This window comes from Lynx canadensis, chromosome C1 (genome assembly GCF_007474595.2).
Source record: "Lynx canadensis isolate LIC74 chromosome C1, mLynCan4.pri.v2, whole genome shotgun sequence".
Classification (NCBI taxonomy): Eukaryota; Metazoa; Chordata; class Mammalia; order Carnivora; family Felidae; genus Lynx; species Lynx canadensis.
Genome location: NC_044310.1, coordinates 57,996,744 through 58,024,516, shown reverse-complemented (window position 1 = coordinate 58,024,516; position 27,773 = coordinate 57,996,744). Strand labels below are relative to the sequence as shown.

Here is a 27,773-nt window from a genome sequence, read left to right as displayed (position 1 = left end):
TCTCTTTTTTTTTTTTTTTTTTTTTTTTTTTTTTTTTGCTTATTGGCCTGAAGGTTTTCTTATAAAGCATTTATGTTGTTTTTCTAAAGTGCATTACAAGCTTTATTTCCTTTGCCCTAAAATTTTCTTTAGGTCCACCTGAGTAATTAAGTGACATTATTTTCATTTGATAAAAATACAGGATATTAGATCCCTATTTTTGTTAAAATAAATGTATAGTTCCCAAGTGTTTCCTGGCTTCTCTGTGGAATTCAGGTCATTTAAGTCTACTCTTGTTAAAAAGGATGTCTTGATTTTTAAAAAAAATATTCCAGATTTCATGGTTACTTTTTATTTACTCCTCACATCTCAGAGCTGGTAGTCTTTGGCACAAAATTCCAAAATCATGGACCACCTTACCAACCTTACCTATAATAGAAATCTCTAAAAAACTAAGAAAACCTACAAGAACACCGAGAGGAAGGGTAAGTGCCATTTCTTTTGTTATGTAATAGAAAGCAGCCAGAAGCCAGCTATGAATAAGCTCTCAGGTACAAATATATGACTAAACTGAGTCACAAGCGAAAGAAATGAGCTTGTTATACTCTGTAATATTTTCTCTTAAATGTCATCTAGCTGAATATAATAAACATACTGCTGTATGTCTACTTAAGATAGTACCCACTGGCTTTGGTGTAAGATACTAATTTCATTCAGAATTCCAACAGTGAATGTAGTAAACACGAGGGTAGAATGGTATTTTGGATAAAGTGCCCTATAAAGCAACTCAGTGAAAACAGTGTTCTGGCAGCCTGACTTCAGCTAAACCAACCAGAAGGTGACTGTCTAAGTATTATTTCCTTCTTACAAGGCCAGATGTATTATGAAGGGGGTGGAAGGTGGAGGGTGCAGTGTTTAAATACTAAGTCACTGCCTCTGTGTAAACTATATTAATGGAGAAAGATATGCTTGCAGACAACCTAAAGTTGTAGATAAACCTCATAAACCCTAATAAACATAATGGTGCCTTCTCAGGCAGTAAGTAAGGAACAGTGCCTAGGACATGTTTGTGATGGTTAATCATGCGTCAACTTGGCTATGCTTATGGTGCCCACTGTTTGGTCAAATACCAGTGTAGATGTTATTGGGAAGATAACTTTTAGATGTGATTAGCATTAAATTAGTAGATTTTGAGTAAAGGAGACCAGTCTCTATGTTGGGGGCCTTCACCCAATCAGTCAAAAGCAACGAATTTAACATAAAACTAAGCCTCAAGCCTGCAACACAGAAACCCTGTCTGAGACTGCAGATTCTGGACTCAAGACAGCAACAACTCTTAATGAATCTCTAGCTGGACCCACAGATTTCAGACTGGCCAGCCCGAGTAACATTAGCCAATTACTTAAAATTAATCTCTTTCTCTTTCTCTCTCTGTTCTGTTCCTCTAGAGAACCCTAATACAAGGGTAGTTACTGCTCACGAGAAGCTCTGAGAGACTGAATACACAAATGGACCATGGATAGACCTTATACAAACATGGAACTTTGACCTACAATCTGCAGCAGTCTCTGCAGAAAACCAAACCCTTTATCTACAAACAACAAACAACTGAGGAAGCCAGCCAGCTAGAAGTCACACCTGCTATCTCTAGTGACAATCCAGGAAGCTAAATATTAACTTCTGTAACAATCATCCCCAAATGGCCAGCACTTGATTAGTAAGTGACAAAGTGACAGCTCCCCTAAGTTTGTCTGTTTTCAACTTAAGACCAAACCTAGAAAACCACATATGCACCCCTAACCAATGGCATTGGACATCCCACTTCAAATTAGGTTGCCTGCAGCTTCCCCATGCCAACAGCCCCTAACCACGGCATACTGAAACCTTCACTTGTTCACACTATAAAGCTTTTCCACTCCTGTCAGCCATAATTTTTCAGCTTTTTTTTTTTAACATTTCTGACAGTGGTTTAATGTTTTCCATTTAAAAGTCTTCTGAGTTTTAAAAAAAATTTTTTAGTGTCTATTCATTTTTGAGAGAGAGACTGAGTGTGATTGGGGTAGGGGCAGAGAGAGACACACAGAATCTGAAACAGGCTCCAGGTTCTGAGCTGTCAGCACATGGCCGGATACAGGGCTCGAACTCATGAACCACCAGATCATGACCTGAGCCAAAGTCAGATGCTTAACCGAATGAGCCACCCAGGCGCCCCTGCTTTTTTAAAAATATATTTTAAAAAGAGTAAGTAAGTGGGGGACGGGGGCAGGAGAGAGAGAATCTCAAGCAGATTCCATGCTCAGTGCAGAACCCAACCCCACGACCCTGGGATTATGACTTGAGCTGAAATACAGTCAGATGCTCAACTGACTGAGTCACCCAGGGGGCCCTTCTGACAGTTTTAAATATGGAAATCTTAGTTTCTCATCCACATCAACAGATACTAAATTTTCTACAATTCTTTTTGTTGTTAAGTAAGCTTCATGCCTAGCACAGAGCCCAACATGGGGTTTAAACCCACAACCCTGAGATCAAGACCTAAGCTGAGACCAAGGGTTGGATACACACTTAACCGACAGAGCGATCCAGGCACCTCTAAAATTCTATAATTCTTTTTTTTTTAAGTTTATTTATTTATTTTGAAAGAGGGAGGCTAAGAGAGAGAGAGAGAGAGAACATGAATAGGGGAGAGGCAGAGAGAGAGGGAAAGAAAGAAAATCCCAAGCTCCGTGATGGCAGGGCAGTGCCCAGTGAGGGGCTTGAACTCATAAACTGTGAGATCATGATCTAAGCCGAAATCAAGTCAGATGCTTAACCGACTGAGCCACCCAGGTACCCCCTAAATTTCTACAATTCTTTATGCTCTGGTTGCCTTTGAGTGTCTGTCAAAACACAAGTGACAGTACCTGACTACCTTGTAAGCTTAGTATAAATAGTCCTTGCTTTTCTGATTTGGTTGGTTGTTGTGATTTCCACAGCCCTAAGGTACTAAGATAGGACCTGCCTCAAAATGCTGCTGCCTACAGAGTCAGAATTTCCAGACTCTTATCATGTAATTCAGAATATGCACAATATATAATATGTATTCTTGTGTATTTGCTGCCTTCCTGGCATTATTAATCAAGTTCAACAATATGCTTTTTTAAGGTGAAACAAATGGCAAGAGCAGACAAATGACTAAAAGCCTTTAATATAAAAGCAATTTAAAACATCTAATTATTTGATTTATGGCTTCTTGACAATAACTTGCTGACAATGCACTTAATTCTAGATGATTCTTTTTTAAGCATTTCTTTAGACTCAGTAAATTTACCATTAAAGATAAAAATATAAATAGTATGTCTCTCTATAAAAGTGGCTTTTGACCTCCCCTGCTAGAATCTATAACGAATCTGCAAACACTAAGATTTGGACATGACAGTTACACAATTGAATTTACAAAAATTACTGTAAGTGGCTGAGACCTTTAATGCTGAGGATTAAAAGGGCCCAGGAATCCAAGTTAATGCCACATAATATAGGAATATCACACTAGGATGCATTTGATAATTAGATTTATTTATTTTTTTAAATAGTAAGTACAACGTTAAATCAGCAGAATTTCACAGTAGGCTTCTCAAGTATTTGATTTTTGGCTTATGGTAATTAAGTGTAAACCATTGCTTTAAGTGTTGCTTTCAACAATATGCAAAAATCACACTTGATTTAAGAACATTCATTTAATAATTTAAATTCTTCAGAAAAACATCAAAAATGAATTATCACTATATTGTAAACATGATCAATATAAACCTTAAGCTATGAAAAAAAGATCACAATCCCAAAAAGCAGCACAAATCACACCTCCTTCAGAGGGAAATGCATACCAAAATTATCAAAAAGAGAATAACAGAATTGACCTGTCAATTACAACAAGAGAAAGAGGAAACTGTTTTTAACAAGGATGATCCCTGTAAGGTTACAGCTGTGAAAGGTAACGAGGTGCCTTAAAATTTTCACTTGAAAATCCTGCAAAGGCTCTTTAATTGTCCATTTGATTACGCAGAGTTGACCTTCTCAGGAAGCAACTTCTACTAGTAGTCCTGGAATGCTAGTTATGACCTGCGTTTGGAGGGTGCTGTATTAAAAGTGCACAAGAAAAATGTTATTAGACCCACAGGCAGAGACTTCACTTCTTCTAAGGACTCTTTTCTGAATACTACCATTTTTTTTTAAATTTTTTAATGTTTATTTTATTTTTGAGAGAGAGAGAGAAAGACAGAGCACTAGTGGGGAAGAGACCGAGAGATAGGGAGACACAGAATCCAAAGCAGGCTCCAGGCTCTGAGCTGTCAGTACAGAATCCGATGCGGGACTGGAACCTGTGAACCGTGAGATCATGACCTGAGCCAAAGTCGGTCACCTAACCAACTGAGCCACCCAGGCGCCCTGAATACTACCATTTTTAAAATCTGTCCTTCTACTGAGTTCCCTGTCTATTGTAGGAAGAGAAGAAACCTTTAGAGTTTACAGTGAGGCCACTCTAGAAAACAGTGACCACCCCCTCCAAGATGAGGCACACAAACACCCCAAAATAATTAAACTTACTGCTGCCTTCAAAGCTTGATCTAGATCTTCAAGTATGTCTTTTTTATCCTCTAAGCCCACAGAGAGGCGAATCAGTGTGTCACTAATTCCAAGGGCATCTCTGTCGCTCTTAGGCACTGATGCATGGGTCATGATTGCCCTAAAAGAAAGAATAAGCAAATTTTAGATCACTATATTGTATCTTATTAACAAATTACAATTATCTTCCACTTTTTTCTACTCTAGATGCCAAATTCTTCATATGTCTATAATTTTTCACAGGCAAAAAAAAAATTTGTGAAAATTATCTTTTCTAGTCATTAAGTGAAAACGAAGATCTTTTATTGTTTTTACACCATCAGTGTTCTCAATCCAGACACTGAAGGTGCCAATCAAGCACTCCCATGCAGGAGGGAAAAACAGCCTCCAGTGTATGCGTTTTAACACCTGCCTGAATGAGGCTTTGACCAAGTCATAAATCCCATGACCAAGCAGCTAGACTTATGGAGGGTCCACTGGACTGAGAGCCAGCCAGAATTAATTCCCTCTGAATCAATGGATTAATCCAGAATGGCACCTTATGAGGCTGATCAGGGAAAGTCAACCCAGGAACACCAGCAGTGGCCAACAGTGAGCATTAGGAATTCCAGCACATATCCTATGAATGTAGAGGCTTGAAAGGATTTTCAAAACTACCTAGCAACCCATCATCATCAACATGTGTAAAGGTAAAGCACCTACCTAAAGGTCAGGCACTATAATAAGAATTGGGAAACCAAAAAAAGGAGATATTTTCTCCACTCTAGATAACAAAGCAGAAGCTAAAGATGATGACAATTCATGGAACAGAACAGTCTGCAGCAAATGCCAAACAAGTATGGACAGTAAGGATTGCCAGAATTTAGAGGAGGGAGAAACCTGTGGGCGGAGGCATCATGGAGGAGAGAGGCTTGTAGCCTTGCTGAGCCCTACATACATACGCTGTCACCAATACTCATCCTTTCCCTGCAAAAAAATGCTTCTACCCGCAAAATCAATGCCTTAGTTGCTTTGTCCTGTCTCACTTCAGATCCATGGATAGAAAATCTCAGACGTGGTCAACGTAAATGAGTATCTTCTTTTATCACTCTACTGAAGGTCTACATGCAAACACCCTTCTTAAAATGTTGACTTTTCAGGCTTTTAATTCCTTAAAAGAGAGTATACACATAAAAATAAGAACTTAGGCCTCTGAGACCAACAGACCTATGCATGAATCAGTCCCTCCACACACTGGCTGAGTGGGCTTGTAAAAGTTACTTGTCCTCAGCATCGATGTCCTTATCTAAAATAGTAATAGCTATCACTTATTATATGCTTACCATAAGGCAGGTACTCTATGAGGTCATTTGTGTGCATTAACTCATTTTTAAAAAATGAATACACATTGGATATAATACCAATTTCAAAGTTTGGCACAGTCATTAATAGAAGAAACACAGGGGCGCCTGGGTGGCGCAGTCGGTTAAGCGTCCGACTTCAGCCAGGTCATGATCTCGCGGTCCGTGAGTTCGAGCCCCGCGTCGGGCTCTGGGCTGATGGCTCAGAGCCTGGAGCCTGTTTCCGATTCTGTGTCTCCCTCTCTCTCTGCCCCTCCCCCGTTCATGCTCTGTCTCTCTCTGTCCCAAAAATAAATAAACGTTGAAAAAAAAAAAAAATTAAAAAAAAAAAATAGAAGAAACACATATAAAGCATTTACAAGTGTAAATGTACAAGTATGGAGTGTATTAGATGCCTAATAAAAAATAGTAATTCCTGGTAATAGGTGACATTTATGGGGCACCTGCTATGAATCAAGGCATTGGGTTTGGGATATTTTTTTCCCCATATTTCCATAACAACCCTAAGAGCTGAGTACAGTGCTATCTACATTTCACAACTCAGGACAGGAGAGATTAAGAGAGCATCGGTAACTTTTCTGAGGCCATGGAGTGAATATGTGTTGACAGGCTGGCAGACCAAGGCTGTGCACATTGGCTTCGCTTCCTCCCTCCCTTTTTGCAATGCTGTAGTCACTGCAGTGATTGGGAGTCACAGAAGGAGGGGGATAGAACAGACAAGCCCTGACCTAAATTCACTCGTCCACTGGCAGGCATTGAGGTTATGGCGTAGCTGGAATATCTGAGGGCCAAGCAACTTTAAACCAAATCCCCAAATAAATCAAGAGGGCTCTATTTTTAAGAGAGACCTAAAGTAATACACATTTCTTTACTATGAAAAATAACCCAATTTCATATGTGGAGTGTGCCCTCTTGTGCATCCAGACTTACTAGCAGGCATCTTCTTGAAGACTCACAAAAACCTATTTTTGTTATCTTAATTATTTGAACAATTATTTGGGCATCATAGATTTTTTTTTTAACTTTCTGTGAAACTGCCTGACTCTTCCCAGAAACTGTAAACTACTTACTGTGAGAGGGCAGGGCAGCAAACGTGCCTAAATTTTGGCAATCCCTGACACTCCTCAACACAGTGCTTCCAGAACATTGTTATTCCAGAAATGTTTATGAAAATTGAAACACAGAAACATACCAGGGACATTTTAGTACACTTGATAACTATTAGGTAATGATGGTGAATTACCACTGCAATAATTACAATCTGTGGGCAGAGTGACACATAATAAACTCAGGACACAGCTCAGGAAGGCTAGGAGGGACAGGTAATCAATAAATGGCAATTATTATTTTAATTATCAATCACATTTTATGGATGAAAAACACTGAAAGCTTAGAGGTGAAGTAATTGGTGGGGCAAGTCTCAAACCCAGATCCAGGCTGCTTTTACCTCCTCTCACTGTTTCCATGGGAAGTTTCAAGAGTGAAGTTGCTAACATTTTCCCATGTTAGGAGTAATCAGCAAAACTTGCTGAATCTTTGTTTCCTTGTCTATAAAATAAGTTGTTGGACTGATGGATCTCAGGCTGCACATTCTAACATCCTCTAGTGCTTTGATAAAATTAAGATGAATTGACTGGAACAAGAACACCAAGTTAAATTTGGGGTCTGTCTTGCAAATAATAGGAAGTCATTCAGGGTTTACCCAGAGGAACAGAAAATAATAGTATCTAGTAGGGCCCTCCTCTGACCATCGAGGGCATGGAGGTACTTTATCAGAGACACAGTCCCCATTTCAACATTTCAAGGAGATTTGAAATCTGCCCTTTTTTTTTAAAATATATTCTTTTTTTTTAAAGTTTATTTATTTTGAGAGAGAGAGAGGGAGAGAGTGAGGGGCAGAAGGAGAGGAAGAGAGAATCCCAAGCGGGTTCTGTACTGTCAGTGCAGAGTCTGACATGGGGCTCTATCCCATGAACCATGAGATCATGATCCCAGCTGAAAACAAGAGTCAGATGCTTAACTGACTGAGCCACCCAGGCGCCCCTGAAATCAGCCCTTCCAATACAAAGTCTCCAACCTCCCTTCTAGAGTGGAGTGGGATAGAACAGTCAGAGCTCAGAGGTCCTAAGATACAAGTCCCCTGGAATCGCCTTCAGGCTGAAGGGGGAAGGAAGCCAACATTGGGCGTGGGCAGGGATACATATAGCTCACTGAGATTTTACCAGGGTCTCCATTCTATTGGGTTAAGAGTCCATTCTGATTAGATACCAAGATGCTGTTCTTATTGTTCAGTATCTTTTTAAAAAAAATTTTTTTTTACTGTTTATTTATTTTTGAGAAAGAGCACGCACACAAGCAGCAGAGAGGAAGAGAAGGAGACACAGAATCCAAAGCAAGCTGCAGGATCCGAGCTGTCAGCACAGAGACCGACATGGGGCTCGAACCCACGAACTGTGACATCATGACCTGAGCTGAAGTCGGATGCTTAATTAACTGAGCCACCCAGGCACCCCTTATTGTTCAATATGTTGAATTATTCCTGATTTTACCACACTCTTTTTCTAAACAATTGTTAAAGCTGACATCAAAGTTAAAACACGGAGAAAACAGAAATATACTCACGGAAGCTCAGCAAGACTTTCGTATCCTCCCAAGCTCTCAGCCAGAGTAAATAACTATGGCAAAGAAAACATTCGTTTAGATCTTTCACTAAAATAAAAATACAAAACTAAATATTTTTAATAGACTGGCCCTGGACAGACAGTGAAAAATGGGGATTATGAAGAAAACACCAGTCGGGCAAGAAACCCAGAGAAAAAAATGAAAATAAAATCCATAACACTGATTTCACCCATTAGACATATTATGTGCAAACTTACAAAACATTAGAAGTTGAGGAAAGTGAATCTCCCATACCTTCCTAATTTGGTCCTATACTTAAGTAATAATTAACATGAGCCCTAAAACCTCAGAATTCTTGCATTTAAGACCTAGTTCTGTGGTTACTCTTAAATAAAACCTCTATATGTCTACCAAGTTACATACGTTTACTTGTTAGTATATATCACTTACTAAATTAATACATCCATTTAACTGCCTCCTGGAGTAGAAGGGAAAAAAACCTGTTTTTGTATTTAGTGTTATAGTGTCATAGAATTTTACAAATATTTTAAAATTACTCTCATAACCGTATTTAATTAAATATATGCTATCTTTCTGCTTTTAGTACAACTGTTAGTTACCAGTAGGCTCTGACTAATCTGGCAGCAGCCTATTCATTGACTTGCAGTATTTAAAACTCAGAGTCTGCTGCATGAGCTCTGTAAGCCCAGTGTATGTAGTTACATACACCTCTCTCCCAGGGCCCCTGAGAGCCCCCTGCTACCATGAAAATTAGACAAAGGCCTCCCTTCCTTCACCACAGGCAGACGCAGCCAGGAGGCACAGGGTTTAGAAAGCCCTTCGTAGGCTGGATTTCAGAATAGCCTTTGTGCAGTGCCCTGACCACACATTAATTTGAAGTTTCATGTACTATTTCACTTGAAAGTGAACTTTTAAAAGTGAATTTTTAAAATAAATTTGAAAAACCAATGCATCAGAACATTCTGTCTCTCTCGAGTTCATGGCTATGACTCGAGAGTTAAGTAAATAAACATATTCAGATGTCTGCTACTGAGCCAAAGACATTTTCCAACCCAATGCATTTCATGATAAGGTTTGTGGGTGTGACTTGCAGGTACAAAAACATTAAAGAGTTGGGTGGAAATGACAGATAATGAACTGCTGTAATTTATCTCTATTACTTATTTACTTTTAAATGTTTATTTATTTTGAGAGAATGAGAGAGCATGCATGTGCAAGCAGGGGAGGAGTAGAGAGAGAGAGAGAGAGAGAAAGGGAGAGAGAGAGAGAATCCCAAGCAGGCTCCACACCGCCAGTGCAAAGCCCAATGCGGGGCTCGATACCACTAACCATAAGATCATGACCTGAGCCAAAATCAAGAGTCGGACACTCAACCAACTGAGCCACCCAGGAGCCCCTACCTCTATGATTTAAATACCTCTTTTGAAAGTTTACCTTTAGGTTCTTGAGAAAAGTCTCAGCATGTTGAAGAGTGCCCTTAATATAAAAGGTGATCATCCCTGGACAGCCTGTGCACTGACGCTTTGCCAGCTCATGCTGGGGATGAGAGGGCAGTCCTATAATCATGAGGCATAATAAGTCTTATTTATAGTCAAACATGTAATTTCAGAACAACAAAAAAAAAATCACTGTTGGCCAAAGCAAACTGCAAATAAGCCTAATAATGAGCTTTATGCCATGGTCACATCTAACGACTTGTTCTGGCCCCTGTCTCTATGTCTCTGGCTTCATTTTGACCTATCTTTTCTACCCTCTCCATGCTGGAGCTACATTGGCCTTCTTTACACTGATTACCCCAGCCACTCTGTTACTTATATCATTCTTTAATTTCTTGCTTAACATCTGTCTTATCCACCAGACTAGCTCCGTGTGGAGAAATCCATTTCTTTTGTTAATAATTGGATCCCAGTTCCTAGTACAAAGCTTGGTCCGTAGTTGACAATTGATAAGCATTCACTGAATGAATCTGAATGCCTGTTCATGCCCTTCTAACAAGTGCTACCCATTCTTCAAGACACAGCCCAAAACTTTTCTCCCTGCTTCCATTTAAAATATACACCAGTTAACAGCTCTTTACCTAGGGTACATATGTAGTTCTGTCTTGGCTTACCTAAGCTCCTTGAGGGCAGGGATCAGGCTTAATTCTCCTGTCCACCCAGACTATATGGCAAATACCTCAAAGGGTTTAAAATAACTATTTACTTAAGACCACTACAATTTAAATAAAATAAATTCAAAGAGTAATACAGAAGTCTGCTAACTCCACATGAGCATTCTAGATGTTGCCCAGAGGTAAAAAATTCAAAAAGCAAGAGAGCTCCGGGGGAACTTTGGTACGTAAGTATCAAGTCTGAATTTGACGAATATCAAGTCCCAACCTAAATCAGATAAAAGTTAGAGCTAATGCAAAATAGTTGACTGACAAGACTATAAGCAAATCAACTGAAAAGTAAAATGGTGTAATCTTGGAATAAACACAAACTTCCAAGCTAAAGGCCATCACAGGAACATCTAACACATAAAATCAATTTCCTAACATCCAAGCAGCCATTAGACTATATGCAACACAAGGCCACAGATCAGGTCTATCTTCTTCGCCACCAGACCCACCACAGAGCCTGCCCATGAAACCCTAGGAGTCTCATTAACGTACCAGGATAAATAACCTTTTCTACCCTAGGATTAGATTCCAGAAACCGAGCAACTGCCATCCCATTTTCGAAATGCTTCTCCATTCGGACCTGTAGAGTCTTCAGACCTCGATTGCAGAGGTAACAGTCAACAGGAGATGGAACTGCTCCAAGAGCTGGAAAATGAACATATTCTGGGTTAGTCTGAAAGGTGGGAGAGACCCAGAAGATTCTCTCACTCTTTTTCATCATTGTGACTCTGAGAAGCCAGCTACAAAGGCCAATGTTTGACTTCTCGGGGGGGGGGAATTAATATATCCAATCAGAAGCATGAGAATGAAGTATAAATTATGCTTAAAGAGGAGCACCAGGGTGGCTCTGTTGGTTAAGTGTCCAACTTCGGCTCAGATCACGATCTCACCATTTGTGAGCTCAAGCCCCGTGTCAGGCTCTGTGCTGACAGCTCTGAGCCTGGAGCCTGCTTTGGATTCTATGTCTCCCTGTCTCTCTGCCCCTCCCCTGCTCATGCTCTTTCTTGCAAAAAAAAAATAAACATTAAAAAAAAACTATGCTCGGAGCGCCTGGGTGGCGCAGTCGGTTGAGCGTCCGACTTCAGCCAGGTCACGATCTCGCGGTCCGTGAGTTCGAGCCCCGCGTCAGGCTCTGGGCTGATGGCTCAGAGCCTGGAGCCTGTTTCTGATTCTGTGTCTCCCTCTCTCTCTGCCCCTCCCCCGTTCATGCTCTGTCTCTCTCTGTCCCAAAAATAAATAAACGTTGAAAAAAAATTAAAAAAAAAAAAAAAAAAAACTATGCTCAAAGAAATGGGCTTTTTAATTTTTTTTTTAACATTTATTCATTTCTAGGAGTTGGAGAGAGACAGAGCTTGAGTGGGGGAGAGGCAGAGAGAAAGGGAGACACAGAATCTGAAGCAGGCTCCAGGCTCTGAGCTATGAGCACAGAGCCCGACATGGAATTTGAACCCACAGACCGTGAGATCATGACCTGAGCTGAAGTTGGATGTTTAGCTGACTGAGCCACCCAGGTGGCCCAGAAACAGGCTTTAAAATGAGAGGGGAAATGAATATCCTGCAAACTACACATGAATACAATATGAACTTTTCAAATATGAAGTAAATAATCCTATGGTTTTGATTAAATGACATAGTGCACATAGTTTAACCTCACATTTCTTTGAAAAAGTAGAGAAAAATAGCAGTTCAGCTCCTATTGTTACTGAATGTTCTTCTAGCATTCTATTTAGCTTTTGTCTAAAGCAGCCTAGGAGTTAATATGCCTCCAGGGTACATACCTCGCCTCTACTTTATATAAATGAAAGGAATTTATCAAGCAATAAGTTTTGCTTTTCCTCCTTGGTGCTTCCTTGTTTTACTTTAATACTTACTTCCTAGGGAGGCATTTTTATTCCTAATTATGTTTCTCTCTTATCTGTCAAATTGCAATAGTTAACGAAGTGTCTTCAAATAAACCCTTACCTATACTTGAGATAACTAAACTATCTAAACAGGACATGTGTTTAGGCATCCGTTGAAAAATATAAATTCACATATTAAGTGCTATTTAAAAGTAACCACCATTCTAGATATAAAAGGTATAGTATAAGAAAGCCATTATTCCAAAGGTTTTATTTAAAAACAAATCTAGTAAGTTTGAAAATGAAAAATTCATGTGGGCTTTACCCAATTACAGTCAAAATTAACATGGATTTGAAAAATAACAAAATTGATCCCTTGAGTCATGTTATAAAGCCCTGCTATGATCTCTCTAACTATATTTTTATATCCCAATTTTTCTACTTTCCTTTAAAACTCAAGAATCTTTCTCCCCCACATCTCATTTCTTCCTAATTTAGTAGAAAGCTATCACTTCTCAACATTTAGTGGAAATACAAATTATCAAATGTAGTCCCTCTGAGGGGTTAAGGGGAATTCTGGACTTTTCAGTACTTACAATTTTGTAAGAAGCGGAGCCTATCGTGGAGGCTCTCAGAATTAAGAGACACTAAGCCCATTACAACATCACTGTGGCCTAAAACAAAACAAAAACCTTTAAGTTAAAAACAATGCACGTCTATTCTTCATTCTGGAATTTCTAAAATATGACTTTCACTTGAAAAAACTCTTTTGGAAAATGATAGAATAAGTTTAAATAAACTGTGTTCAATTTGATAGTACCAAAAGCTATACCTATAATAATAAAATAAAAATCATATAAAAATTAAATGTTTCTTTTTAAGCTGTCAGTAGGATAAAAATGTAACTTTTTTTAGTAAATTTCAATCCTCTGTTCATAAGTCATGAGCATAGTTTTGTCTGCTATAAAATGGAATCTCATATTTAACCAAAGTATAAATTTTTTACTTTCTACATGAGTCACAGAGAAAACCAGAATAATAGAAGAAAAAAATATCAAAATATCAAACCCTATGGTATTATCATGTATCCATGGAAAGGAACACTCAAAGTGTAGACTATGTCTTACCATTCATGTATTTTGTTGCTGAATACATACAAATATCAGCTCCCAGAGCCAAAGGCCGCTGAAAGGAACAAAAGATTTTCATTTTCAATGGTAAAGCACTTGAAAATATGCTTCATTACATGCTTATTTGCTATTGTAAATTTCATTCCTAGTCTAACTTTTCAAAAACACATGCGTCTTAAAATTTTCCAGGATCTCTGATGCTATCTTTTCCCTTTCTCCCTCCCACCAAATAAAAATACAAAGTATTGGACCCAGTATTCAATCCAAAAAGGACAAATTTTCTGGAAATAGCAGATAAACTCAGGTCAACTGGTCTCCTGAACTTGTTTCTTTAGAGCAGTTGCTAGCTGGCCCTAAGTGTATTACTAAATTTATAATGCAGAGATGCTGGCATTTTATGACTCAGTAAACACAAAAGTAGTTGACATAAACATTCAGCAACTGTTTCATCAAGTGAGTATAAAACTAATATGCTTAGATCTTTGATCATTAAAACCTTATAATGTATGCTGTAATTATTCACTTGATGTGCCATGATCTTGACTCTTAATTACTCTTTTATTGTACCAGTTGTGCCAAGTGTAAAGTCACTTAGTAAGAAAGTTGTTTGGATTGTTTTCCCTCACCCAACTTTCCTGCAAATCAATCCTTTAGTCTTAAAATGTCTTTGTTTATAGTGAGAGTTAAAGTTATAATCAACTTATTCACTAAACAATATATTATCAGCATCTTTCCATTTATACATTCTCTTTTTTTTTTAAAGTAAGCTCTATGCCCACTGTGGGGCTTGAGCTCACAACCCTGACATCAAGAGTCACATGCTCTACTGACTCAGCCAGCCAGAAGCCTATTCACATTTACATTTTCTGTAAAAGAAAGTGTGGGCGTGTGTATGTGTGTGTGTGTGTATTAATTAACCTCACCAGTTGTTTAGTCTTTGGAAGGTGTTACTATAAGGGGGCTATAGGGCTTGTTCATTTGAGGTATTTCAAAAACAAGATATTTTAAATCTGCTATTACTCAAAGCACTCTCTACATAGGTGTTTGCTCATCTTCAAAGTGATGGAGTCAAACCAGATGATGGTCTCTTCCAATGCTAACATTCTGTAAACTCTGGCCAAAAGAAAAGGAAAAATGAAGACCAATAACTAACACCTGTTGAGCTTAATATGTGCTAAGAACCATGTTAAATACTTTACCTATCCCAGGGAAGCACAGTACAAAATATTTTACCCGGCTCAATAAAATCAGTACCTTAAGATTCTAATTGTACAGATGAGGAAAAAGGACTAAGAAAAACAAAATAGATCACTCAGATTAAAAAGCTGGGAGAGCTGGCACTCACACCCCGACTACATGAATCTAGAGGTTCTATCCTGAAACACTGAAACTTTATGCTGGTATGTCCATTTTGCCTTTTGTGACATTTATAGAAGATTCAGAAGACAAAAAGTAGGGAAGAAGGAGAATGTATCCAGTTTTCAGGAGAGTAAAATAATGAGAGGACCTCTTCAGAAGATTTGATTTATGGAATTAAGACATGCAGTTCTTTATGGACAACATGATTCTGATTAACTCAACTGGAATGAATCCAGGTTGAAATGGAGCAAACTGCAGTCCCTGGCATGAGGAAATGTGATGTGGGCTTCAGAAAGGTAGAAAGACTGGACCTATTTTAGTGACAGTAATAGCGAAAAAAAGGGCCAGGCGTGATGAGTAATCTAGGCAGGCCCAGGCTAAAACAATTCATGTAGTCTCCATGGGAATATACAGGACTTAATGTGACTCAGCTAGAGCAATGCTATGCTGTGTTAACTGGCCTAGTGTAAGTAGTGTATGGGGTAAGAAGTTGGGATAAAGAATCCAAGAGTGAAAATCCCCTGGGACAAACAGAGAACTCCAGGAGCTTTTCACTTGGAAACAGACTGTTTTACCTGATACAAGAAAAAGCTAAAGATATATCATGAGCCAAATGTAGGTGGCCCATGAAGCTATCCAATCAATGTAGCCAGGAAACATGTTTGAGGAAAAGAAAAGAAAATATGGTAGTGCCTTCTCACTAAAACAGAAGGTGAAGAACAGGTTTATATAAACTCCCAGGAAATCGGCCAGTCACATGAAGGCAGCAGCCTGCGCCAACTTCAGGGACCCAGAAAAAAAAGGGGCAAGTATAAACAATTGGCTATAAACATCTGCCTAATTTAAGAGTAGCAGAAAATGAGCTGGGCTTTCAGAAACTCTGCAGGAAGTGCTTTAAGAATGAGCATAAGGTACAAGCAGGAAGGAAAGAGCAAGGAGAAGGTAAGCTCCTAATAAGGAAAGGAAACAGATTGGGCTACTCCAAGGAAAGAGAGAGAACATGTGGGAAAAGGGCAGACAACTAGTCAATTGTAAGGAGATCCCCAGATGATCTACCAAAAGGAGCAAAACAGAAAGAAGAATATGGAAAAAAAGTAGGAAGAAAAAGAAAAGGAATGGAGGGTGAATGGGAGGGCTTGAGGGGGGTGGGGTAGGAGAAGAGATAGCTTAAAAGGAGCACTGCTGGGATGCCTGGCTGGCTCAGTCAGTTAAGTGTCTAACTCTTGATTTTGGCTCAGGTCATGATCTCATAGTTCATGAGATTAAACCCTAAGTCAGGCTCAGTGCTGGGTGTAGGGCCTCCTTGGGGTTCTCTCTCTCCCTCTCTCTCTGCCCCTCACTTGCTCATGTGTGTACATACACATACTCTCCCTCTCTCCAAAAAAAAAAAATTTAATTTAAAAAAATAAAGAAATTCATAATATAAATAAGGTAAAGCTATAAAGAGCTGGACACTGAGGCACTGAAAGAAGAGAAACTAGAAAGGAGGAAAGTGGAGAAATAATATGTGTGACATACACTGAGATGTCATGGAGTATAGCCTGTGTTTTCCATTTATTTGGAAGGTTAGCCAGGTTATATAATGCATTTTATATATATATATATAAATATATATATATTTATATATATATATTTATATATATATATATAATGTAGTACATTTAAATATACATTAAATTATATAGCTTAAGATTTAATTATATATTTTAAAAATATATTAAAAAATAAACACATAATACATACATTAAATATATAACATATCTGTTTTTCAGTCACACCATGTATATAAAAAATAATATAACTGACTTGTAACCAGCACATAAACATTGAAGTCCCTACTATTTATAAAGCACTGACAGATAAAATCACATAAGGTCAGCTCTTCAGAGAGTTTACACATCCTAAGAGAACTTAAAAGCTTTAATTAAGACATTTAAAACACACAAAGTCCCATACCACATATTAACCTCGGTTTCAAAAGATATTAACTTGGCAGAAGGGTCCAATTAAAAAAAATTTTTTTTAATCTTCATTTTTGAGAGCGAGAGACAGAGTGTGGGCAGGGGAGGAGCAGAGAGAGGGAGACACAGAATCCGAAGCAGGCTCCAGGCTCTGAGCTGTCAGCACAGACCCCGACACGGGGCTCAAACTCACGAACCATGAGATCATGACCTGGGACGAAGTCGGACGCTCAACCGACTGAGTTACCCAGGCGCCCCTAGAAGGGTCCAATTTTAATTTTTTGTGTAATCAAGAACTATGATTATATTCCATGAGTTTAATGATTTTAATGTAAGCAAGTCTTTCCTTTCCTAGTTACAGGTATCTGTGTGGTCTACTAATAATGCCAAAAAATTTATTTTCATTTACCTGGAAATACGCCGACATGAAAGTGTTATCCACGACCAAAATTATGTCGCTGTGTTTATGGACGGTATGTGCACAGGCTTCAATGTCAATCATCTTCAAGTTAGGGTTTGTGGGGGTTTCAATCCAAACAAGCTAAAACAATTCAATAAATGACAATAGTTTATAACAATCCACTGCACAAACATACATCTCATATATTGTAACCATCTGGCAGACTACAGTGGAAGAGTGTAGGTGATGAAGTTGCAAGGTTTGAATCTGAATCCTAGGCCACATTAATTTCTGAAAAGTCATAGCTAAGTAACTTACCCTCCATATTCCTCAAATTTTACATCTGTACAATGGGGTTGATAATATTTATCTTATGGAGTTGTTATAAAGATCAAATGAGATCATGTTACATAGAAGCAGAAAAGTGCTCAAGTTAATTATTGTAATTATTTTCCATTATAAAGAGGATGAATTTCAAAGACATAGTTCAGTGTCTAGGAATTTTGTTCTCAAAGGTAAATAACACAGAACACTAAGATTATTGCAGCCTAGCATTTTCATTAAGGAGAACTACCCCTAAGCTATCAAACATCTTCTAAATATTAACTTAAAAAGTGTCATATGCATTAGAAACTGTAAAATAAGTATCCAGAACTTGAACAGCATGGGTTTTAAAGTAAAGGAGAGAAGTTACACACAACAGAAAACCTGCTCACAGCTCATTTAAGAGACAGTATCATACCCCAAAACTTAGGGCAATTCAGGCACTGAATAGTAGATGCTTGATAGTGATTGAAAAGACCAAAGAAAAGAATTCTGTTTATTAAACAAGATGCCATTGCATTAAATGACATTACCTATAGCTTTCTTTTTAAAGGGGTTAATGATTCTTTATTACTATGTAAATGAGCAAGATACCTAGTTCAGTATTCTTCTGACTCAAGAGTTTTACCATGGAAAAGATAAGGGAGTTAATGCATATTCTATAAGAATTGAATTATTTTAAAAATAAAAAAATACTTTGGGTAAGAATTTATTACTCCCATTCACAATAAAAAATTAGTTAAAATAAAAATAAGTAAATAAATACCAAGTTGATTTTACAGGGACTTGAAAAATCTACTTCGTATGACGAGGCAGATATTTCAGGGGGGAAAATGTATTAATTCAAGTCAGTAAAGAGCCACTACATAAAGTTCTGTTGACAAGAATTAACATACTCACAATTTGCTTTCCTCCCTTAGAAAGACTCAGACCAGCTATTTTAATAAGTATCTTTTCTCCTAAGCAAGATAAAAAACAAGTTCCTTTGAAAACAAACCTTAATCACTCAAAGCTCACCCCTGTGTTAATCTTCAAAGTAATAATTTGTGTGAGAAAAGGTTTTCGTTTTTTAGCATTCACCACAACATAATCTTAGATACAATTGAAACCTTTTAATCATTAGCAAAAAGTTGGAAAAGGCTGACTTATAAAAGACACTGGTCCTTCTTTTACCCATGCAGAATTTAAATGAGGCCCCAAGAAAGAATATCACATATGCCATTCACTCAGGCACAAAACACCTTCCGGTGGCATACAAGATTCCCAGGACGGAGGCTGAAGATTGTTTGTGGCCTATTCTCTACTTGTAACTATTATTTTGCTGAAGTATCACTTAGAATTCTTAAAAAGCCAGTATGCTGAGGGTTTGGGTCTGGCAAGCTTCCTTTTCTGCAATCCAATCTCTGTGATGACTGTTACCAGTACCAGCTTGATAATGCAGTACAGAATTGTATGCTTTTGCCAACAAATCTTTTCTACAGTTTTTATGTGTTAGATACAATCCTAAGCATTTCATAAGCCTTACTTCATCTACTTTACACAACCACCTTTCTATAAAGCAGGTGCAATTATCCCCATTTTGGAAATGAAGAAATTGAGACTTTGCTTAAATAATTTGTCCCTGATAATACACCAACTATGATACAGAGTTAGAACTTGAACCCTGCTATGGAATTCATGTTCCTGAACATCACGAGAAGCCAGACCTATCTTAATCTTGTTGATGGTTTCCAATGGCTTCTAATAAAATTTGTCGTACAAATTTAAATTATGTTCTCTAGTAAACAAAATTATAAAAACACAACATCACACAGAAAACAGACAAAACTGAAAACTAAGTTACCTTGGTTTCGGGTGTAATGGCTGCCTCTAGCAACTTGGTTTTGGAACAATCAACAAAAGAAATCTTTAATCCAAATTCAGCTGCCACCTGCCTGAAGTACCTGTTTGTACCTGAGGCAGAAGAGAATCAGACAAAATGGAAAGGACACTGTACTGAGAAATGTTTATTCCTTATAGGTATAAATACTTTAAAAATATAAGGAAGTGTCAATCACCAATAAAAACAAAATCAACAATTCTACTTTGGTCAAATAATTTAGCTATCTTGTATAATAAAGAAGATAAGGCTTGGATTTTAAATTTTTTTTTTTTTAACGTTTATTAATTTTTGAGACAGAGAGAGACAGAGCATGAACAGGGGAGGGGCAGAGAGAGAGAGGGAACACAGAATCAGAAGCAGGCTCCAGGCTCTGAGCCATCAGCCCAGAGCCCGACGCAGGGCTCGAACTCACAGACCGTGAGATCGTGACCTGAGCTGAAGTCGGACGCTCAACCGACTGAGCCACCCAGGCGCCCCAAGGCTTGGATTTTAAACTAAGAGTTAAAGGGTCAAATTAAACACACTTGATATCTGCACCAAGAACATGAAGTGAAGCAGAAAATATTTCTGAAAACATACAATCTCTGCTCTTTAAACATTAAGTGGCATGCATGCATCAGTATCTTTTTAACAATTTTTTCGTAGTAATCAAATTTAAAATGACTGAACCACTGTCAGTAAAATGTTCAAAATAAATTTTCAGTCTGATTATGCTTTGATAATAGAAAAAAACAGGTTATTATTCTTTGTACTTTCTCAATCTTTTTGTTATGTGGTTCTAAAAGCTTTAATGATAAATGAGGCAAAAAAATCAAACTACTAGCTTATAGTTTTACAGTGAAAGAGAGAAGTCATTCAACCTAGAATAATTTCTTTCATAAACACTGTTCTGGATTTGATTTTTACATATGCAAATTTAAAGGAAAAATTTCTATTATTGCTAGTCAAGCAAAAAAAAAATACTCTATGACCAAAGATATACTGAATTTTGATGTTATAAAGACCAACCCTAAGTAACGTAAGATTGAAAAAGAATGTAAAGAATTGTTAAAAATCAACAGCAATTTTCAAGATTTTATACCTAAGTGTGCCATGAGGTTTTTATAATGCATTATAAAAGCAACTAAGGGTTTGCTATTTTTATAATTTCTATTCAACAAACTATCATAGGGAACAACCATAAATACCAAGCAGTTGGCAAATTTCTAGGAGGGTTAAATGATTACTAAAAGTAAGATTTAACTTTTTGTTAATAGGAGATAGATAAAATAATATTCTAGAAGTTTCATTTTAATTATCTGGAAGCATGTGGAATATATATATATATTTACAACATTTTTGCTATTGTTTTGAACACAAAATCAGTCTTGCTTACAGGGCAACCTGTCTCCTTTACCTTCCTGTCCACCACTTTAAATAACTTGCATTTATTTATTTATTTTTAAGTTATCGCATTGAAATTGTTTAAAATTTGAAGTTCTTAAATTTGGATCCATGATGGACTTCAAGAGGTAAGACTTCTTGACCCTAAACTTAAAATGATAAACACTGGGTGTAATCTTAAGTACACTTTTTGGGGGGAAAGGGGCCCATAGTTTTCGATAGATTCTTAAAAGGTTAAGTGTGTGGCAGGGTTACAGGGGTGGGTAGAGGTAAACTCTTGAGAGTGACCTGGGTTATAGCTCATTCTCATTACAGGTAAAAATTCTAAATAACACTAGAATACTCTCTCTTTAAACACTATCTTCTCTGTAGTAGAATATATGTAGAAGGTAAATCAGGTCCAACATCCTCATTCTAGCAGTTTAAATAAAATTATTATTAAGCAATCTCTCTTATAAGCAGTTCCAGAGCATGGATCCTAAATGTTTATACTCTTCCTTTACCAGGTCTGGGCCAGCATGGAGGTGTCCCTCACACCTTTAAAAGATAATAAATAATCAATAAGCCTGGTAACATTGTTCATATAATTCTGGACCTACTTTATTGTCTTTAACATATCAGTTGACACAACATGAATGAGAGAGGTCACCTACCTCCATATACATCATCCATACAAATAATTTGGTCTCCTGCTTTTAAGAGATGGGTAATAGTCACAGTGGCTGCTAAACCTGAAGCAAAGGCCAAACCTAAAATAAAAGCCAAGTTAGAGTAAGCCAAAAAGTTAAACCTAAAAGTTGAAAAACACCTAGAGTATTTACTTGCTTTACTTTATGTACCTCTCTCTGCTGTTAAGGACAACCATTACTACTGAGTCACCAGAAGTCCTCCAGTTAATAAAATCGCCAAATTCCCTTGCTGCTTAGGATAAAGTATCTTTTTTTTTTTTTTTAAGTTTATTTATTTCTTTTGAGAGAGACGGAGAGAGAGAGAAAGAGAGACAGAGAGAAGGGCAGAGAGAGAGAATCCCAAGCAGGTTCCACACTGTCAGCATGGAACCAGAGTCCAAGTCAGGGCTCCATCCCACGAACCATGAGATCAGGACCTGAGCCAAAATCAAGCACTGGATGCTTAGCCAATTGAGCCACCGAGGTGCCCCAAAGATAAAATATCTTTAACATCAAAATGTATAATTCTGCTTTCATTATAAAATTTAAACATTTCAAAGAAATAATTCTTTACAAAATTCTGAGATTAAAGGCCAATTGCCAATTAAGTTACAGTTTAAAAATAACTCTAAAAAAATTTCAAGCCTGAAGAACAGAGCTAAGATAGGATCACTCATTAACTATATGGATATCTCAAAATCAGACTTGGAGATGTATCTGGTAAATTCTAAAAATATGAGTTTTTGAAGATTTTTTAATGTGGAATCTCTTTTAAACAAATATGATCCTGAAATCTCATATAGAACAAAAATAATGAAAACAACTTAAAAACAAAACCTGGCATTGTATACATTAAACACTGTAAAAGAAAATATCCTGACAAAATGTCAATACATCACTGTGATGATAAAAATCACTATATGGTAGAAAGGATAATTCAATAACTTGAAAAATGTAATTATTATAAAATCTTCTCAGAAGTGTTTAGGTTGAGATTACAGTTCTCTTTTCAGCAGACCTATGATCCAGCAATGAATTCATATAGAAGGCTAAACTTTAAGCCCAGTTAAAAACAACCATGTTTTCTATATCCCACTTGAAAAACTTATTGGCAAAACATATATAAATACTCAGCCTTTATACCTCTTACAGGAGGAAATAATGTTCCCCATACAGTACTAAATTATAGTACAAGTTTAGTGTTTAAAAAGAACTCCCCTAATGCTAACTAGTGCAGCCACTCTGGAAAACAGTCTGGAGGTTCCTCAAAAAATCAAAAGTAGAACTACTCTACACCCCAGCAATTGCACTACTAGGTATTTAACCAAAAGATATAGGAGTGTTGTTTTGAAGGGGCACATGCACCTCAATGTTTATAACAGTGTGTCAACAATAGCCAAAGTATGGAAAGAGCCCAAATGTCCATCAACTGATGAATGGATAAAGAAGATGTGGTATATATATATATATATATATAGAGAGAGAGAGAGAGAGAGAGAGAGAGAGAGGGAGAATAGAATACTACTTGGTGATCAAAAAGAACGAAATCTCGCCATTTGCAACAACATGGATGGAACTAGAGTATACTATGCTAAGCGAAATAAGTCAGAAAAAAACAAATATCATATGACTTTACTCATATGTGGAATTTAAGATACAAAACAGATGAACATAGGGAAGGGAAGCAAAAATACTATAAAAACAGGGAGGGGGACAAACCATAAGACTTTTAAATACAGAGGACAAAACTAAGGGCTGCTGGAGGGTTTGTGGGTGGGGGAGATGGGCTAAATGGGTAAGGGGCATTAAGGAAGAGACTCGGAATGACCACTGGCTGTTATACACTGGGGATTAATCACTGGAATCTACTCCTGAAATTATTGCACTATACGCTAGCTAACCTGGATGTAAATTTAAAAAATTAATAATAAAAAAAACCTCCCCTCATCCAAAACAAAAGGAAATCCCCCCAAAAAATCCCAACAGCTCTTATTAAGATTTCTAACCCCTACATTCTTGCAATGAGAAAACTCAGAAGACTCTTATTTTCTATTCACTATTCTGCCCTCATTTAGTAACATTTATATAAAAAGTACAAAGATGATTTAATGGTAATCCACTCCTCTCATGAAAAAAAAAAGATTCAAGGAGTTAATCCCTCATCTCTGAGGTCACATTATCAAGGGTACCTGGGTATTGCAAATGTTCCCCAATGTTATTCTCAAGCATTATCAGGTGACTGAACCAGAGTACAAGAAAGTTTATATTCTCAGAGGCAGTGTTATAAAACTCAGTTAATATTTATCTATTTACACTGACAGCTCCAGATGGAGAGTGTATTTACACAAATACTAGATGGCAAATTCTGCCATTTTGCCTCTAATCATATTTATTTTTACCTAATAATTACACGTACGCATATCACGCCATCTGTGGGAACTTAGACAAAAAAATTCAATGTCTTAGTAAAATAAAAGTTTTTAAGTAGCTAATCCTTACTTCTTTCCAATTTTAAATTCTGTGTCTCTATGATTTTGTCTACACAGAGAAGACTGGGTTCTAGGCTTCACAAACTTTGAAATGGAAATCACTTACTGTACTTGGCCCCATCTAGTGCTGCCACTGCTTTTTCCAAGCAATTCCTGGTGGGGTTTCCAGAACGACTATATTCAAAACCCTGAAGAAAAGAAATGAGAGTTAATCCTAAGAGATTTACGTTTAGTTATCAGTGTCCTAACACAGCCACCTCCACAACTACAGGTTCATCCTACCATAATGAACTTCTATTATTTAGTTATGACATGTCTTGCCATTAAACAGGAACAATACTGTGGCTGCAGCCAGTGTGATTAGAATTAGGTATCTGCCGCTTATGACCTGTATGCCAAATAGGCAAGTTACTTAACGTTTCCTAGAGTGAGCTCAGTACCTATAAAATGGGAATAAAACACAGAAATAATTCGTAAAACTGTTGTGATGATAAAACTATGTAATGTATAATACATTTGCTCCATGGTGACTGGCACATGCTAACTACTAGAAAAGTGGTTGTTTTTATTAGTAGTAGTATTACTATGTTAGACTCACCTTTACCCATTCACCTGGGGGCATCAGGAAAAGGGAATCACCAGAGCAAACAGACTAAACTTACTTCTACCCTGTATTTCATTTTCTAAGAAATCAGTGGTACAAGTCCTGTTTAGCAACCTACAAGAAACTATCAACAGATCCCACAAATGCTCAAAGTTCAGACCTTGGCTCTCCAGAGCAACTCGAAAATATGGAGAGTAATTCTTGGCAAAGTGGCTACACACAATTTTTTTTAATTCACTCCTTTTACATGCACCGTACTAGCTATGTTCATCTAGTCATTTCATTTAATCCTCGTGCTCTGCTTTTACAAAAGTGAAGCCAAAGACCATGGAGAACATCAGAGCCAGTATTCAAACCCAGGATGTAAACATTGACTAAAAATATAATTTTCTCCCCATGCCTCATATACCACATAACAAAACACACTGTTTCTGATTTGGGAGCCCAGGTATTAATAATATATACATATATATATATTTTTAAGTTCTGTTGCTTTGTCTGTTTCCTTGTTTTTGACAAACTGAGTTGACCTATTTTATAGGGTTCCAAGATATCCTCCACCCTCCCTCCCATCACCTCCTTGATGTCACCTGCAGCTGCACTCCCCAGACAAAAAAATGTTTGGATTCATGTGGCCACTGCCACAGAAAGGCACCCCATGTTTCCATAATTATTCACTGCAGAGATTTAACTTTTTTTGCGGGGGGGAGGGAAGAAGTATATCTCAGTGGCAAATTCCCACCCTCTCACCCATTCTATGGCTTTCCAAATGGAACAGGAGAAATAGGTGCTTCTCATTCAGCTCCTCAGATTGTCTTTAGCGCTCTCAACTGAGTTTTTAAAGGTATTAACAGGATTTTACCTGGATTTTACCATCCCTGCTGGCTCTCTGAAAATACTTAATTATTAATATCTAGTTAAATGGTTAATTTTCCACCAAGAGCTCAAGATTGGGCAGCCACACATTCACAAAATCCTACATCAGCAACAGACTGCATCCTTGGAAAACACATTGTATAACACGTTTTGATTCCAAAATACAGTAGCTAGAAGTATCCTAAACCAACTGTAGAAATGCTCTTTGAATTTTATCTCACAGGGGCTCAGTAGGTTAAGTGTCCAACTTCGCCCCAGTGGCTCAGTCTCTCAGTGGCTCAGTAGGTTAAGTGTCCAACTTCGCCTCAGATCATGATCTCACGGTTCCTGGGTTTGAGCCCTCCTTTGGGCTCTGTGCTGACAGCTCCGGGCCTGGAGCCTCCTTCTCACACTCTTCACTCTCTCTCAGAAATAAATAAACTTTAAAAAAAAAAAAGGTTTTTTTGAGAAGAATTCTACCTCACAAAACAAAGAGTTAAGTTTAAAATAATTTTTCTAGATTTATATAACATAACACAATAAAGAGGTTTTTGAAATATAATCAAGGCTTTGGACCTAACAAGGTTTATTTAATCAATTTCCTTAAAAGCTCAGCAATTTTAAATACTTCAAGATCCCGTCAATGTGTTATTAAAAGGGAGTAACAAAAAGAATCCTCCTTCAGAGCCTTGTAAGTCATTTATCTCTAACTCTGGGTCAGTTCCTTCTGTATAAAACTTGTATAATACCTGTCCTGCCCTCTGACCTGGGGGAGGTGTGAATGTGAACACCGTGAAATACCCACCTACTGAACAATTATAATGTACGATAAAGCTTAACATATGTATCAACAATTCGTGTGGTAAATACTATTATTAACCCATTTACTGAGGATCAACCTGAGGCTTGGATAGGTTAAGCAACTTGCTCAAGGTCACCCAGATCAGAAGAAGTGGTGTTAGAATTCAAACCTAGCTCCTCTGACCAGGTGATTTGTGCTCTTAATCACTAAGCCTCACTGCATAAATGATGCAATGGGTTAAATTATTACTAGTATTATTGGAGTAGAGCAGAGTGTAGCCTAATGTCTAAAAGCAGGGTTCTAGAGCAGAGTTGGAATCCTAGCTCCACCACTTACTAGCCATGTGGCCTTAGGCAATAGTTACTTAACACTTTTAAATCTGTTTCTTCCTGAGAAAAATGAATACCTAGTTCACACTAGGGCTGTTGTGAGAATTATCCCAGAGCATACCTGAAATACATATGATATACTATGTGTAAGTCTGTATCTAGCCCATAGCAAGTACTCAATAACTATTAATAACAATACAGCCATTGGGCATGATCTTGATTCTAGGTGAGTTATCAGATCCCGAGTTGTTTTTTGGGTTTTTTTTTTTTTTTTGGTTGACTCCTTAGTATGTCTTTATAATTTCTGCTGCTGAAAGTGATTCAACAAAGTTATGACCCTCAGTTTTGAACTGCAAATTTCCCAAAATTACATGAATTTCAGTTTAAATCTACATGGCAAGTTGGACATACTGCTCCTTCCAGTCCTGCTTTATCAAAAGAAATGTGATCACTTGACCATCAAATACAAAGATTTAATGCAAGGAAGATTACAGGTGTAGTAAACATCTTTTGGGGATGCAAAGTGGCTACACACAATATTTTTTTAATTTGTATAAGCCATCTTATAAATTATTTACATGCCTTTTTATGTATAAGCCATCTCTCATTTCCCGCCCAACCCCTGACCCCCATCCACCCACCTCCCCAGCCAGACCCAGCTTACCGAGTGATGGCCGGGAGCCTCTTGCTTGAACGTGGTGGACAGTGAAATGGGGGGCACCACAGCATGGGAGGTCCATTGCTCGGGTTCCTGGCCCACATGGATGGCCTGCGTGGCGAAATGTTGGAAGCGAGGCTGGAAACCGTACGGGGAGGCGTCTTTTTCCTGCATCCTGAGCTGCGCGGGAGGGAAAGAGAAAGAAGGCGAGGAAGATAAAACTAGACAACTGGTACGACGGGCCTGAAAGAGACACAAGACTAGACGAACGAGAGCCAAAGAAACGGCGGGTGAACCACCGCGAGCGCACAAAAACCGGGCTCCCCGATTCAGTGCCTGACACTTTAGTAGCCGGCCGGGAGC

General features: G+C 37.8%; 1 protein-coding gene across 1 annotated transcript; it reads right to left on the bottom strand.

Moving 5' to 3' along the window:
* Positions 1-3,513: 3,513 nt before the first annotated feature.
* Positions 3,514-27,773, bottom strand: CTH (cystathionine gamma-lyase). Its single transcript, XM_030326501.1, has 12 exons — positions 27,417-27,773; positions 24,269-24,350; positions 21,659-21,754; positions 19,584-19,693; positions 17,426-17,557; positions 13,694-13,751; positions 13,163-13,240; positions 11,218-11,370; positions 9,999-10,120; positions 8,544-8,596; positions 4,564-4,702; positions 3,514-4,093 (listed from the first exon to the last, which is right to left on the bottom strand). Exons 1-12 carry the CDS (start codon positions 27,582-27,584, stop codon positions 4,067-4,069), a joined length of 1,218 nt encoding a protein of 405 aa, XP_030182361.1. The 5' UTR covers positions 27,585-27,773; the 3' UTR covers positions 3,514-4,066.